Source organism: Equus caballus, chromosome 17 (genome assembly GCF_041296265.1).
Source record: "Equus caballus isolate H_3958 breed thoroughbred chromosome 17, TB-T2T, whole genome shotgun sequence".
In the NCBI taxonomy this organism is placed as follows: Eukaryota; Metazoa; Chordata; class Mammalia; order Perissodactyla; family Equidae; genus Equus; species Equus caballus.
The window spans coordinates 64,365,333-64,377,980 of NC_091700.1; the positions used below are offsets into that span (position 1 = coordinate 64,365,333).

Below are 12,648 nucleotides of genomic sequence, written 5' to 3' on the forward strand. Positions count from 1 at the left end.
CTTTGCTTCCCTGGTCCGCCTCTCGTTGATAGGTTATTCATATTCCTCACATCTGTATCACCTGGAGGTAGTGTCTGGAAATGTCTAGCACTGCATTTGTGCACCTAGGAGCCTTTCATCTTCATCAAAGTCCTTTCTCTTCTGAAGACTCAAGGGATGATGTCCAGTGTCTTGAAAAATGTTTCATATATTGCTTCTTTCCTTCTTCCTTTCCTTCTTCCTTCTTTTCCTTCTTCCTTTCCTTCTTTCTCTCTTTCTTTCTTTCTCTTGTCTTCCTTTCTTTGTCTTTATTTCTTTCTGTTTCTTTTCTTTACTTCATTTTTTCATTCTTTGTTGTTGTTTCAGGTGAGCAGGTAAGTCCAATTCCTGTCACTCTATCTGAGCCAGAAGTGGGACTTCCACTTCTTCTTTAATCCTGACTTTAATAAAGTGATTAGAATATAATTTGGCCCAGGATTTTATCATCTTAACTGCTTTTTAAACATTTCTAATTTCTAGGCAGATGATATTGGCATATTCACATTGCTGATAACAATTTACTGGTCTAACCAAAACCACTGTAAACCAGAATCATAAAATATTTATAATACAAAAATGCCATGCCTTTTGAGAAAAAAAATTCCACAAGTAAATTTTTAAAAATCATCAGTGGATCACCAAATGCTAAACATCCAGGTAGTAATTTGTGTAAACTTCTCTATTGAAATTACATACAGGTATATCAAATGTAGGATAACTTACAAAAGCAGGAATCATATTTAAATTGTATTGCAAATGGTTAAAATGACTCCAAGTTTATTTTCAAGATAGTAGAGTTCAAAGTTAAGTCTCTAAGCATTAGAAAGTCAGGATGTTTTTATATCTATAAATTCGAAAATATAAATTCAAAGAAGACTTTCCCTCACATAAGAACTATTTTTCCATTTTCTCTGAAGCTCTGATATTTGTGAATACTGACCTGAAGAGACCTCTTGGACCTTTGAATATAATTAAAATCTACCAAGGAAACAAACAAAACAAAACAAAAAACAGATGTCTTATTGTTGATACAAAGACATGCTGGCATTCACCTCTTGAAAAATTATAAAATGGCTGAATTCTTCCCTCCCTTTGTAGTATAAACTCTCCCAATATTCTGATCCCACAACTTAAGTTCCTGCAACATATTTTAGTCAAGATGAGAATGCTGACTTACATGAGCAAACGCCTGTCAATATCCCCAGGAAAAACAGTGCCAGGATGACTTACCAGGACAGTGTCACAAACAAATATGGTAATAAATTGAACTGAAAAATTTCCTATGAGAATCAGTTACCAGAATTGGACTAAGGCTACATAAAGAAAGGAAAAGACTGAACTTAGAATTGACATTGATTGATTCCACTCTTCACTTTTATTGAAGACTCTTGGATCACTTTCAAAAACCACCATTTCTGTGACGTGACGTCCAGTCAAAATGACCTGCTTCTCAGGCTTGCCATTCAAAACAGATTTTTCTCAGGATCCTAAAATCATAGCACACATTCTCTCTGGTCAAGCTAACCTCTATTAAACTTCCATTAGCACTTAGATCATTTTGCTTTCAAATCCTGGCCAGAAAAGTCATCAAAGGTAATTAGCATCAAACCTATATAGAGCAACAGGTTTTTTGCTTAAAGTTGACTTACAAAATCCTCAAAATTGTCTTTAGTTCTGCTGAGATTATACATTGACATCAGACGTCTTCTTCAAAGTTTTGAATTACATTAAGTGCAGAAAGATAAGTTAGTTATTATCTGGCTTAAACTAGTATGTAAATTCCAGAGCATTTGTTTTTATAACTACCACAAAAATGCCTACGGCTATTTTGGATGGTAAAATAAAATCAATAAATTCTCATTACTTTCAGACCTCATTTAAAATGTACATTTACATATTCACAAACTTTATTGAACTCTAAAATATGCTGCGGATCTCAGTTTCCTGTAAATTCTATAAGAGCTCTTGGTCAAAACCAATTAAATTTGACTTAACATGTAGTTCTTAGAAGCATATCGTCCTCAGATACACAAATTATCGTCTGCGGTTTGGAAAGAACAAGCCAAGAAGAACAAATATCTGATCAAGATTAAATTCTATATTAACCAAATGTTGATTTCCATTGGATAGGAAAGATTTCTTTATTATTTTTCAATTATTTAAAACAGAACCCTAAAGAGGTTAATATAATAGTTTACAAAGTACTCATTAGACAGTTATCAATGTAAACCAGAATATGGTCCTCCAGTTAGCATGGGTTTTTTGCTTTGTTACAATTAAAATTGTATTTATTTCATTTTGCACTTATATTCACATCTTTCTCTCAGATAACTCTGGAGTTATGGGTGCCTGCAAATCCAGCCCAGTGGTCTCATTTCTTTTTCCTTTATGATCTTCTTAGTTTGCCTGAAGCAAACTTGCTCAGAGGAGAAGGCACCTGAAAATTGTGGGCTTCTCTGCAGAACACCGCATAAAATTGATAAATCCATCCTAAAATAAATAAAAGAAGCTTTTTCCAAACAAGGTATTGTCTTTTGCTAGTTCTACTTGAAAGAATAGTAGACTGTATAACACCCAAGCCCAGGATAAACTAGCAAAGAAGACATAAAATTGAGTAAAATCATTCCGTATTCTTTTTTACTGCAAAGTTGGGGCTGCGGGGAAAATATGAACATTATTTCATTTTAGCGTTCCCTAGAAGGATAGTTTGAGAACTACTTTTCTGAAGAAAGAGTACTTACTGTCTTTAAAGTTGTTATCTTCCTTATGATTGAAGCAAGGCTACTTCTTTTTCATTCTAAACAAATATCTGGTTCAGGTCCCATCAGCCTTCATGAGGTTCCAATGGTGTATGCTTTCTTTCTATGACACTTCCCTGTATCAATTGTTCTGACCTTCAGAAGCAGATTTTCTGTAATAAAGCTCTCTTTTGGACTCCAAAATTAAATTATTTTCCCTGCCTAGGTTATTTCCTCATACTTTTGTCTAATTATAAAGCAAAATGCCCTGAATGGACCATATTTCAGGAAATAATTGAGTGTTTTCTAACTTGGGCCAAGAAGTCCTCTTTGACTGAGACTGATCAGGCATTGTCCATCTCTATCATTTTAGGAAGTCTATTAAAAAATTCAAATACAAGCATAATTTCTACCAAAGGAATAAGAGGACTACTTCAGTATAACCTTAGCTGGAGCTTCTTTCCTTCCGTTCTGTTTGTTTGTTCAAGCAGAGAGAAGGAAGAGTTGGCAAGGTGGCCTGGATTATAGTGTCTGGAGTCAGATAGCAAGGATTAAAAGTTCAGCTGTACTACTTATCAATCTATGATTCTGGGCAAATTAATTACCTGTGTATATCTTAGTCTTCTCATCTATGTAATCATTGTACTGAAGGGATGGATAATTGTACCAGAATCATAGGGCTGTTCTGAATATTAAGTTACACAATATAAACGTTCAACATGTTATCTGGCAAATAGCAAGTTCTTAATCAATGTCACTCACTATGATTATGACAAATATTTATTCATTCAACAGTATTTATTGAGTAACTACACGCTCTATGATAGGGCTAAAATGATGAGCAAAGCAGAAAGCCCCTGTTCACTGGGCAATTGCTGTGAGAGATAAACAATAAATTAACAGAGATATTAATATATGGTTACAAGCTACAATAAGAAATTGAAGAAAAAGTAGAAAGCAGTCATTCTAAGAACGTAAAACAAGGGAATAAAATAAATAAAACGTAAAAAATAAATTTGCCTGGAGGATCAATGAATGCCTCTCTGAAAAAGCTACAGAGCTGTTATTCAGAACCTTTCAATTATGAATAGAAATGAACTCAGGAAAGAGTGGGCTGAGGGAAGGAGAGCCACTATACAAGGAGAGGAAACAACTTTATGAGGCCAAAAGGCAGTGAAAAATTATAGAGAAGGACATAGGGTCTGGAAGACAGATGATGAGGGGAAGGCTGGTGAGTGAAGGGCCTAGCCAGCAGACAAAGGGACAGATCGTTCAGGACCTATTCGTTTACAGTATAGACGGTGGTCAGAGAGTGCTGGAAATGCATTGGGGGGGGAGAGAAGGAGGGATGTGACAAAATAGTGCAGATTTTTATTTCATAATTTTCATTGACTCCAGTGTGGAGAATGAATTATAAGTGGCAAATTTAATGAGGGAAGAGGATACAGATGAGAGTTGCAGAAGTTGAGTTGAAAGAGGACAGTATCTTAGATTTAGCGCAGACAATGGAGATGGAGAGATACGGGACAGATACAGGGGAAATGTTCAAAGTAAAAGTGACAGGGCTTTGTGGAATATTGAAAATGATGGGAGAGAGGATGTTAACAAATATGATCCTCAATTCTGGCTTGCACAACCTAATGCACGGAGAGCTACTCTTTGAAAGAGAGAAGAAAGAAATCGAGCAAGAGAAAAGGGAGATTATGAGCTCAATTTTGTATACGTTCTACTTATATTGTCTCTGTGATATCCACCAGAGAGGTCAAGTAGAGAGGTAGATGTGTGAGACTAAAGGTCAGGGGGAGGTCTAGATTTTGAGATGCAAATCTAGAAATACAGTTTATGGATGGTAACTGAAACCATGGAATCAGATGACTGTTCCCTGTGAGAATTCAGAAAACTAAAAAAGCAGTTAAGCATGACATCTCTTCGCCCACTCACATCACTACAAACTTCAAGAATATAAATATTTCTCTTTGCTTTCTTAGTATACTACATTTTGGGGAAAAATATCCACACCAAAAATATATAATGATCTGGTAGCTAGAAAAGCATACACTTTTCAACAAGTAAGTTCAGACAGTAAAGTTGAGAAAATAAATGATGAATAACATGGGTCAAGAGCCTATTACTGTAAAAGTTAGAATTCTTAATGGTGTAATGGTTAAGGTAGAGTTCTGAGACTTGGTTATGTACAACCAGTAGCTTGGGAAAGATTAAGGCTAGATTTTGGCCTTTACCTAAAATAAATCAGTTTACCCTTGTCTTCCTCCTACCTTTATGTTTCAAGTCCATGATAACTTGACCTTTCCAGAATTCTGAGCTTTCCTCTGAGCATGCTCCAGTTGCTGGTTGAACAAGTTAAACCAACTGAGCTACTTATATTTGTCTAAAACTATGTTCCTAACCAGTGTGAGACTAAATGAATAAAGAAAAAAATTAGAAAATGAAGAAAGAAACAGAAAAGGGGTCAACTTTTGTTTTATAAGTGAAGACTAATTTGGCATAGAAATAAGAATTGATAAAATGCTAAATATCAAATGTGGCATCACAGTATGGTGATAGAAGGATGACCCAAATAATCAACAATTATAATGGGGGTTTATATAGTTTATGTACTCACAGATTATTATAAACACTATGTAGATTGCCTGTATGTGTTATGATAGAAACAAAAGTAAATCCACATAACTGGTTATTTTGCTCATTATTTTCCATTCAGCATTTAACTCTGGAAATGCTATCTCTTCTGAGAAATGAACTCTATTCATACTGCATATTAAAATAATATATATTGATAATGACTAATTACTAAGTCTAGTAGCCTGGTTTCAATCAATCAAGAGCCTAGAGCCAATGCTCTGTGAAGCTTTAGGAACACATACAATCCATGAGAATACTATCAGTATGAATTGATTTGTCCAGGGAGAAATTCAAATTTACCTGAATAAGAATTTTTAAATAAAATTAGACCCAAGTTTCAATATTTTATATATGCAAGATCTCATAAGAAACCCAATAATAAAGATGATTTGGGCTGGTGCTTGGCTTATTTTCAGAATGCTTTTCATTTACAACTCTTTGTGAATAAAAACACTGATGTACTTTTAAAAGTGAGGGACTAGAAGTTAAATCTGATGGGTGTTTGATCCCTAACTGAGCTATCAGTTATTAGTTTTATTTTTTATTATAATTTTTAAGTTAATATTCCATTAGCAGTTTCAAATTCTCCAACTTACATTAAAGTCCACAGAAATTGCTCAGGTCAAGCATGCCTCATTTACTTAAAAATGTAGTTGTTATAAAGCAAACTGTTTCTTTAATGATCAAACAGTAATATTCCCAGCAGTTGAGATATTTTAAGTTAATTCAAAGACTTTACAAAACTGAAAAAAAATCTATTCTTTTCCTGAACTGAGTCATAAAAACATCAGTTTCAGTAAAGTAGTAAATAATTAATTTAATTTGTTTTCTTGTAAATATATAAGACAAATTGCTAAATGACTATGAATGATTTTCTAAAAAGAAAAAATCTTTCATATTTATTCCACTAAGGGAGATAAAGCCCAACATAATTTATATATTAAAAAATAGGTCTAAAACTATAGGTAATTAGTGAATACATAAATCAAATAATTTCATTGTATTCATGGTACCCAAAGTTATAACCATTTTGGTAAAATACCTTACTTAATCAAGTAATAGATAAACCTATATTTAGGTTTCCCATAAAAGGGAAAAACTTTGATATACTCGAAAACTGCAAATTAAACTTTTCCCTCTTTAAAATAGCAATCTTACAGTTTATTAAGTGTCTTAACATATTAGATTACGTTCAAAGCTCTTAAAATTCAAATTTAAATCCATATAGTCCATACAATTGAAAATTTTTAAGGATAATTTTTTTATATCTCTAATACCACATTTGTCAACATAATTAAAGAGCACCTATACATATTATTTTGTTTTATGTATACTTTTTGTTATTCATTCAACTCTTTAAGAAGCTGATTCAATCAACCAAAAGTTTAAAAAGTTGCTCCTGTTTCTAATTTGTTACTGAGATATAATTAAATTTTATGAACATATTCATTTTCCTATGTTTCTCTTATATTTCTTCTTCAGTAATGTATTCTGATATCATATGAATTTAAATGCAAATCTTTTCATAGCCTCACTTTATGCCAAAACTAGTAAGGATCTAGTGCAGAATAATAAGGCAATTCTCTAAAAAACGTAAAAGACGGAGTTTTACATTTCTGAAGGTTTTCTATAAGTCTTGAAAGTAGGAGAACTCTACTAAGAGAAGTGTAATCTTAGAAATAAACAAGAAATAAGTGTTGACCTGCTTACTAAGGATCCACAATCCCAAACTGAGCCAACAAACCAGGACAGCTGAATGCACAGAGGCTCAGCAACAGTTTAAATCTAAGACTTTGAACAAGGCAAAAGTGAATACATGGTAGGATAAAAAGGGAAGTTGGGATAGAAAATAATAACACTGTATCTCATGGAAAAAAGAGAAAGATCATCTTCCTGTCCAGTGGCCTCCTTTTGTCTTCCTCATTACTCCTGGAATATAGATGCAAGCCACAGGGATCCTAGATAACATGCTAAGTCAGTGTCTGGGCTAGTTTATGAGATGCATTTGAATGATGCTTTAAGCAAGTTTCACACCAGGTAACTGGAAGACTGAAGTAATTTAAGGACAGAAGATAACAGAAGATTACTATAACCTCAGAACTATGAGAACCCCTCCACCTAGAGATACACCAAAATGCATAAATGTTCAATTTGTTATTAAACTCTGAAACTTGCAAAAAAGAAAAGCAATATGTATGAGCCAATAGAAATTAATGAGCGAACTTTTAATGAGATTACAACTTGAGTAATAAAAACCAGGCGGGCATCTCTTAACCAAAGTTTTCAATCTGAAACGTTTTAGACTTAACTAACGCCCAGAGCACACGAGGGTGAGGGGAGATGAGTGGAAATTGAGAGATGCTTGGATACCCCATGAAGACTTACTGTACCTGTGTCCAAATCCTTCACCTGTTGCCTGGCTCGAGTTGGCCGGCTCCACTTTGAGCTCTTGCAGGACCAGTCCTTTTTCATGTGTTCCAGGAAAGTCCATGCCTGGCACCTCCTCCTCCTCTAGGGACTCCACGTAGAAGAGGGTCCTGGCCGGCTGTTGAGTGCGCTGCCCTGGCGCCCCTTGCTGCAACCTCGTGGACACTGGCAGCAGGGTGCCATTCAGTGGATTGAAGGAAGAGGAGGAACAGGACGGGGAGGAAGACGAAGAAGAGGACGAAGAGGAAGGCTTCTTCCAGAAAGCGCTCATGCTGCCCTTCTCTTGGCTTTTGAGCAGGCGACTCTGGCTAGGTCCCCAATGCTCAAAGCTGCCGCTGCCGTCCTGTTGCAGGCAGCCGCCCCCCGCTGGGCCGCCAGGGGACGGCGATGGGTGGCTGAAGAGTTTCCAGCGGAGTCGGAGGATGTGCTTCACATCGAAGTCTTTTCGCCCAGAACCTGACATGCTTGACGCAAGGAAGGAAAAGGCACCTCAGTTGGCGCAGGAGTAGACGGACCAGCTGGTAGGGGAGGCCAGCGGAGTCCGGGGTTGGAGGAGGAGGCGGGCTGCGCGCCCTGCAGCCCGGGAGCAGACGGGGCTAGGCAGGCTGCGCGCCCTGCCAGGCGACGACCGAAGCGCGGACGGCAGAGCCGTGAGGCTCAGCCGCGGCCAGGTCCGCAGGACCTGCGTTGGGGAGCCCACCGGCCCGGAGCAGAGCGGGATACTGAGGGTTGAGAATCCTCGATCCCCGCGCGGGGCCCCGTGGTTCGGGCGGGAAGGACGACCCTGGTGCTAGAGATGCGCGAGGGAGGGAGGTCTGCGCTCTCCGAAGCTCGGGAGGCGGCGGAAGCTGGATACACCTCCCTGGGATGCACCCGTGGCACAGCCTCAGTCGGGAAGGAGTCGGCTCTCCTGTCCTTGCAGCTCGGAGTTCAGCGCCTGGAGAGCGCAGAGAGAGATAGAAAGAGCCCCAAGTCGCCAAGAAGCGCACCCCCCAGCCTTCTCCGTGCACCTGCGCCCCTGTCCCCGGTCTCTCCAAGGATACCCTGAGAGCTTGCCGGGTATCTCTGAGACAGTCAAATGCTTTCTGCAAGGCGAGAAGAGGTGGCTTTATATAGTAGTTTGTAAAAGAGAAAAATAAATATTCCAGTAAATAGAGGGAGGCAAAAGGAAAAGCCCGCCCGTGAAGCTGTCAAGGTCCTCACGGTACAATTTTCTCTCCGCCTCAGCGCCTCCTCCTCCCCCGTAAGTGACGCAGATGTGCACTGGGGCCTGTACGGAGAGATGGAGGGAGGGAGCGAAGGCTTCAATCTTCTTTATGCAAGTGAGTCTGCTGCTCTTATTGTCCCCTTGCGTGGGTCCTGTCACCTTTTGTCATCCTCCTTCCTCACTACATTACTGTGTAGCAATAAAAGTAAAGCAAACAGGCATTATGCTTTAGCATCAGAAAACACCAAACGTGAATCATGGCAGCACAAACTTAATAGGCTGCCATCGGTTTGCAGGTTGCAGGTTAATGACTTGAATTATTTAATAAACCGCATCCTTTAACCTTTAGCCTTAGTTTCTCTGTAGTGAGACACAGAAGAAACAGGGATGGTGGCGTCAAAGTGTGGTGATGCCACCGTTCTGACACTTACATTGTAATTCTGTCATTAATGCACTCAGGCACTGCTTCGCTCTGGGGGCTAGAGGCACACGGTGGAAATTTGAAGATGGGTATCTGAGCGCAGGAGATGAGTTTTGCAAAATCACTGCATTCGGTGTGTAGCTTCAGAATGAAAGCTGTTCTCCGTGTAAACCAAGAACTGGAATCGAATGTTAAAAGAGAATTTCAAGGCATAACCTTCTAGTACATAAATAATGATATAAAAAATGCATGGAAGAGTTTAGGCAATAAGCAGAAATATCCAAAGGCTACTATCCTGCAAAAATCTCCTGAAGAAGGGAAGATGTTTTTCCCTTATATCTATATTTCGAAAGATGAAGACTAGGATCCCTTCTGAGCTATGACTACTTGGAAATTTTTCATCTTTTTTTTTTAATGAGCCATTAAAATAGAACCCAGTCACCTTTGCTGAAGGCAAAAGGGGGTCAGAGAAGCAGTGGGTTCCCTAACTCAACCAGGAATATGGTGTTGGTCATTCATGAAATTCACAGCTCAGCAACCCCCAGCAGGGCACAGGAATTAAGCATTAAAGTGCACTTATATTACTGTTCTGTTACCCCATTGTTGAGCAGTTAACTTAAACAGAAACCAAAGCTAAATTTGAAGTCCTTCTTAGACAAAGCTGGAGATTTTAATAAAACAAGAAATTAAGCACACAAAACTCCTACTGTTAGGGGAAGAAAAATCACTATTGTGCATTTTAAATATTGATTTATGCCACAACAGCTGGACTGAAATCCCCTGTGCCTTGATTTTTCTTTCAGTATTCAGTGTATTTTTTTTTTTAAAGCAAAAAGCCCTTTACAGCAAACAATGGTGACAGATCATTTTTATCCAAGAACCGAATCAAGTATGTATTTCCCTGAGGGAAGAAAACAGTGTATGAAATTACACATCACCAACAAAACAGAAAACTTTCCACCAGAGGTAACGTTGAAATTTGAAGTGCATATAATTAAATGATTTCAATAGAAATTGGTGTTTCTTGGGTTTTCTAAACTTGACATAATATTTAATTTCATTAAACAATATAAAATAATATAAATAAAACAAGTCCATTACATCTATATTTTCTGCATTAATTAGTATCTATAACTATTCAAAACTGCAATATAAAAATTATTTTTGTTATTATGAAATTCCATTCTGCATTTCCCTTTTACTCTGCAATACTAATATTACTATTATACAGATTAAAAGTTATCTGTTTAAACATCAGTAATTTATATAAGTCAAAACAGAGGAAACATTGATTTTTAGAATAAAGGAACATGAATTAAAAATGCTAAGGCATTTTTAACACATGATGACTAGTGTCTATTTGTTGCTCCTGTAGTAATATTTAGTATGCTTAAAACACTGTTGCACTCTATTATTTAAAATAGTTACTTTTCTATAGTTATCAATCTACATACAAAAATCACTCTTGCTGGGGAAGATATTTAAATGTAATTCATTTAAATTATCAAATAAAATATATAGGATTTAGAAAATAAAGTAGGCCTGAAATTATGTTAAAGTGAAATAAATTAAGAAGGTGATTGATTATATTTTTTAACTTCTTTGTTACCATACTGTTATTGGGAAAGAAGGAAGCAGGGAAGAAAGGAGAAAAATGAAGTAATAAAGGAAGGAGGAAAGGCAAGAAAAGGCAGCAGAAAGAAAGAAAGAGAGAGAGAAAGAAAGAAGGAAAGAAAGAAAAAGAAAGAAAGAAAGAAAAAGAAAGAAAAAGAGAAAGAAAGAAAGAGAAAGAAAGGAAGAAAGAAAAAGAAAGAAAGAAAGAAAGAAAAAGAGGGAGGGATGGAGGGAGGGAGGGAGGGAGGAAGGAAGGAAGGAGTTAAGGAAAGAAAATAATTTACTAAGATACCACGAATTAGCTTTACATATTAAAAAAAGGATGCTGGAAAAAATATGCCTTGTGAAATATTACACTCATTCATTTATTTATCCACTATTCAAAATAAAAATTTTTAATTGAGCACTTACCACACATTAGGTCCAATGCCAAATAGTAGCAAATATGGAAGAATTAAGTTCCTTGCAGCTGGCTGGAAGAGCTAACAAAGGACAATTGTTTAGCCAGTCACAATTTATAATTGACTCATGAGTCAATTAAATTAAGATGTAAGATAACCAAGCTTATAAGGAAGGGGACATTGACATAATAAAGATCGCTTTTTAAGAATCCTAACAATCACATTACACTTTATTTTAAAGACAAAATCAATTCAATTATTCTAATCCTATTGTTTAATTAATTGAATTGTTATTTCATTCAATCCAAGTCTTTCAAATGAGTGTTCATACTACTGCCAGAGTTCCTTGACACAATCTTAGCAAAAAAGCTTAATCAGGATACTGGAAATCTGGAGGATGCTTAAGTATTTACTACTGTACACGTATATAAAACTCTTCCTGTAGCTATTAAATCCAACACAAATGTTAAATATACCACACTGAAAGTTCCTTCAACTCAAACACTTAAGCATGAACAAAACTGGATTTGGTTCCAAACATTTTCTTAGCTGTAAACTTTTCTCTTTTAGTAACTGTTTTCTAAACACACTCAATTAGATGTGTGCTTATCCAGGAAAAGTGAATTCTCATTCTCTTGAATCTTTTTGATAGCTAAGAAATGTCTAGTAAGTTACCTCTACATAATAAGACCCAACAAAAGCATTTGAATGGCTAATGATGATCCGATTTGAAAGTTCATGCCCTATGATGGCTCCTGTATTTTTGTTTATCTTTGTTTTATTTTAATAAAACATATCTGTATGCTGTTAAAATGAATGGATACCATTTAAAATAAGTGCACTGCATTGTGGATGTGGAAATTAAATGAAGAGTTTTTTAATGGCATTTTCTTTCCAAAAGTGAGTGAAACATAATACCATATAGCACTAATGTTAAGTGATCTCATGTACAATATCAAGAGCTCCTACTTTCTAAAACTAGTGAACATAACCTGTTTAAAGTCTATTAATCTTCGTTACAGTATAGGTGTAGTTTAGTTTAGTAGCAATTAAGTGACTACTTAATAAACATTTGTAGGTGTTAATTGATCCTCAGGGGCCGTTTTAATCCACTCTACCTCTCCGGTTTATTTGACCTTTTGATTTGAATCAAGCAGTAAATGTATATACTTGTGAAAT

The 12,648-nt window shown here is 36.5% G+C and overlaps 1 protein-coding gene across 2 annotated transcripts in view; it reads right to left on the minus strand.

Moving 5' to 3' along the window:
- The window catches only part of KLHL1 (kelch like family member 1), a 333,689-nt gene extending 324,611 nt beyond the window's left edge, over positions 1-9,078 (minus strand). For both annotated transcript variants that reach the window (XM_070240346.1, XM_014732127.3), the window contains exon 1: positions 7,790-9,078. In XM_070240346.1, the coding sequence (XP_070096447.1) occupies positions 7,790-8,289 (500 nt within the window). In that variant the 5' untranslated portion in view covers positions 8,290-9,078. The remainder of the gene's footprint in view (positions 1-7,789) is intronic.
- Between the last annotated feature and the right edge of the window lie 3,570 nt (positions 9,079-12,648).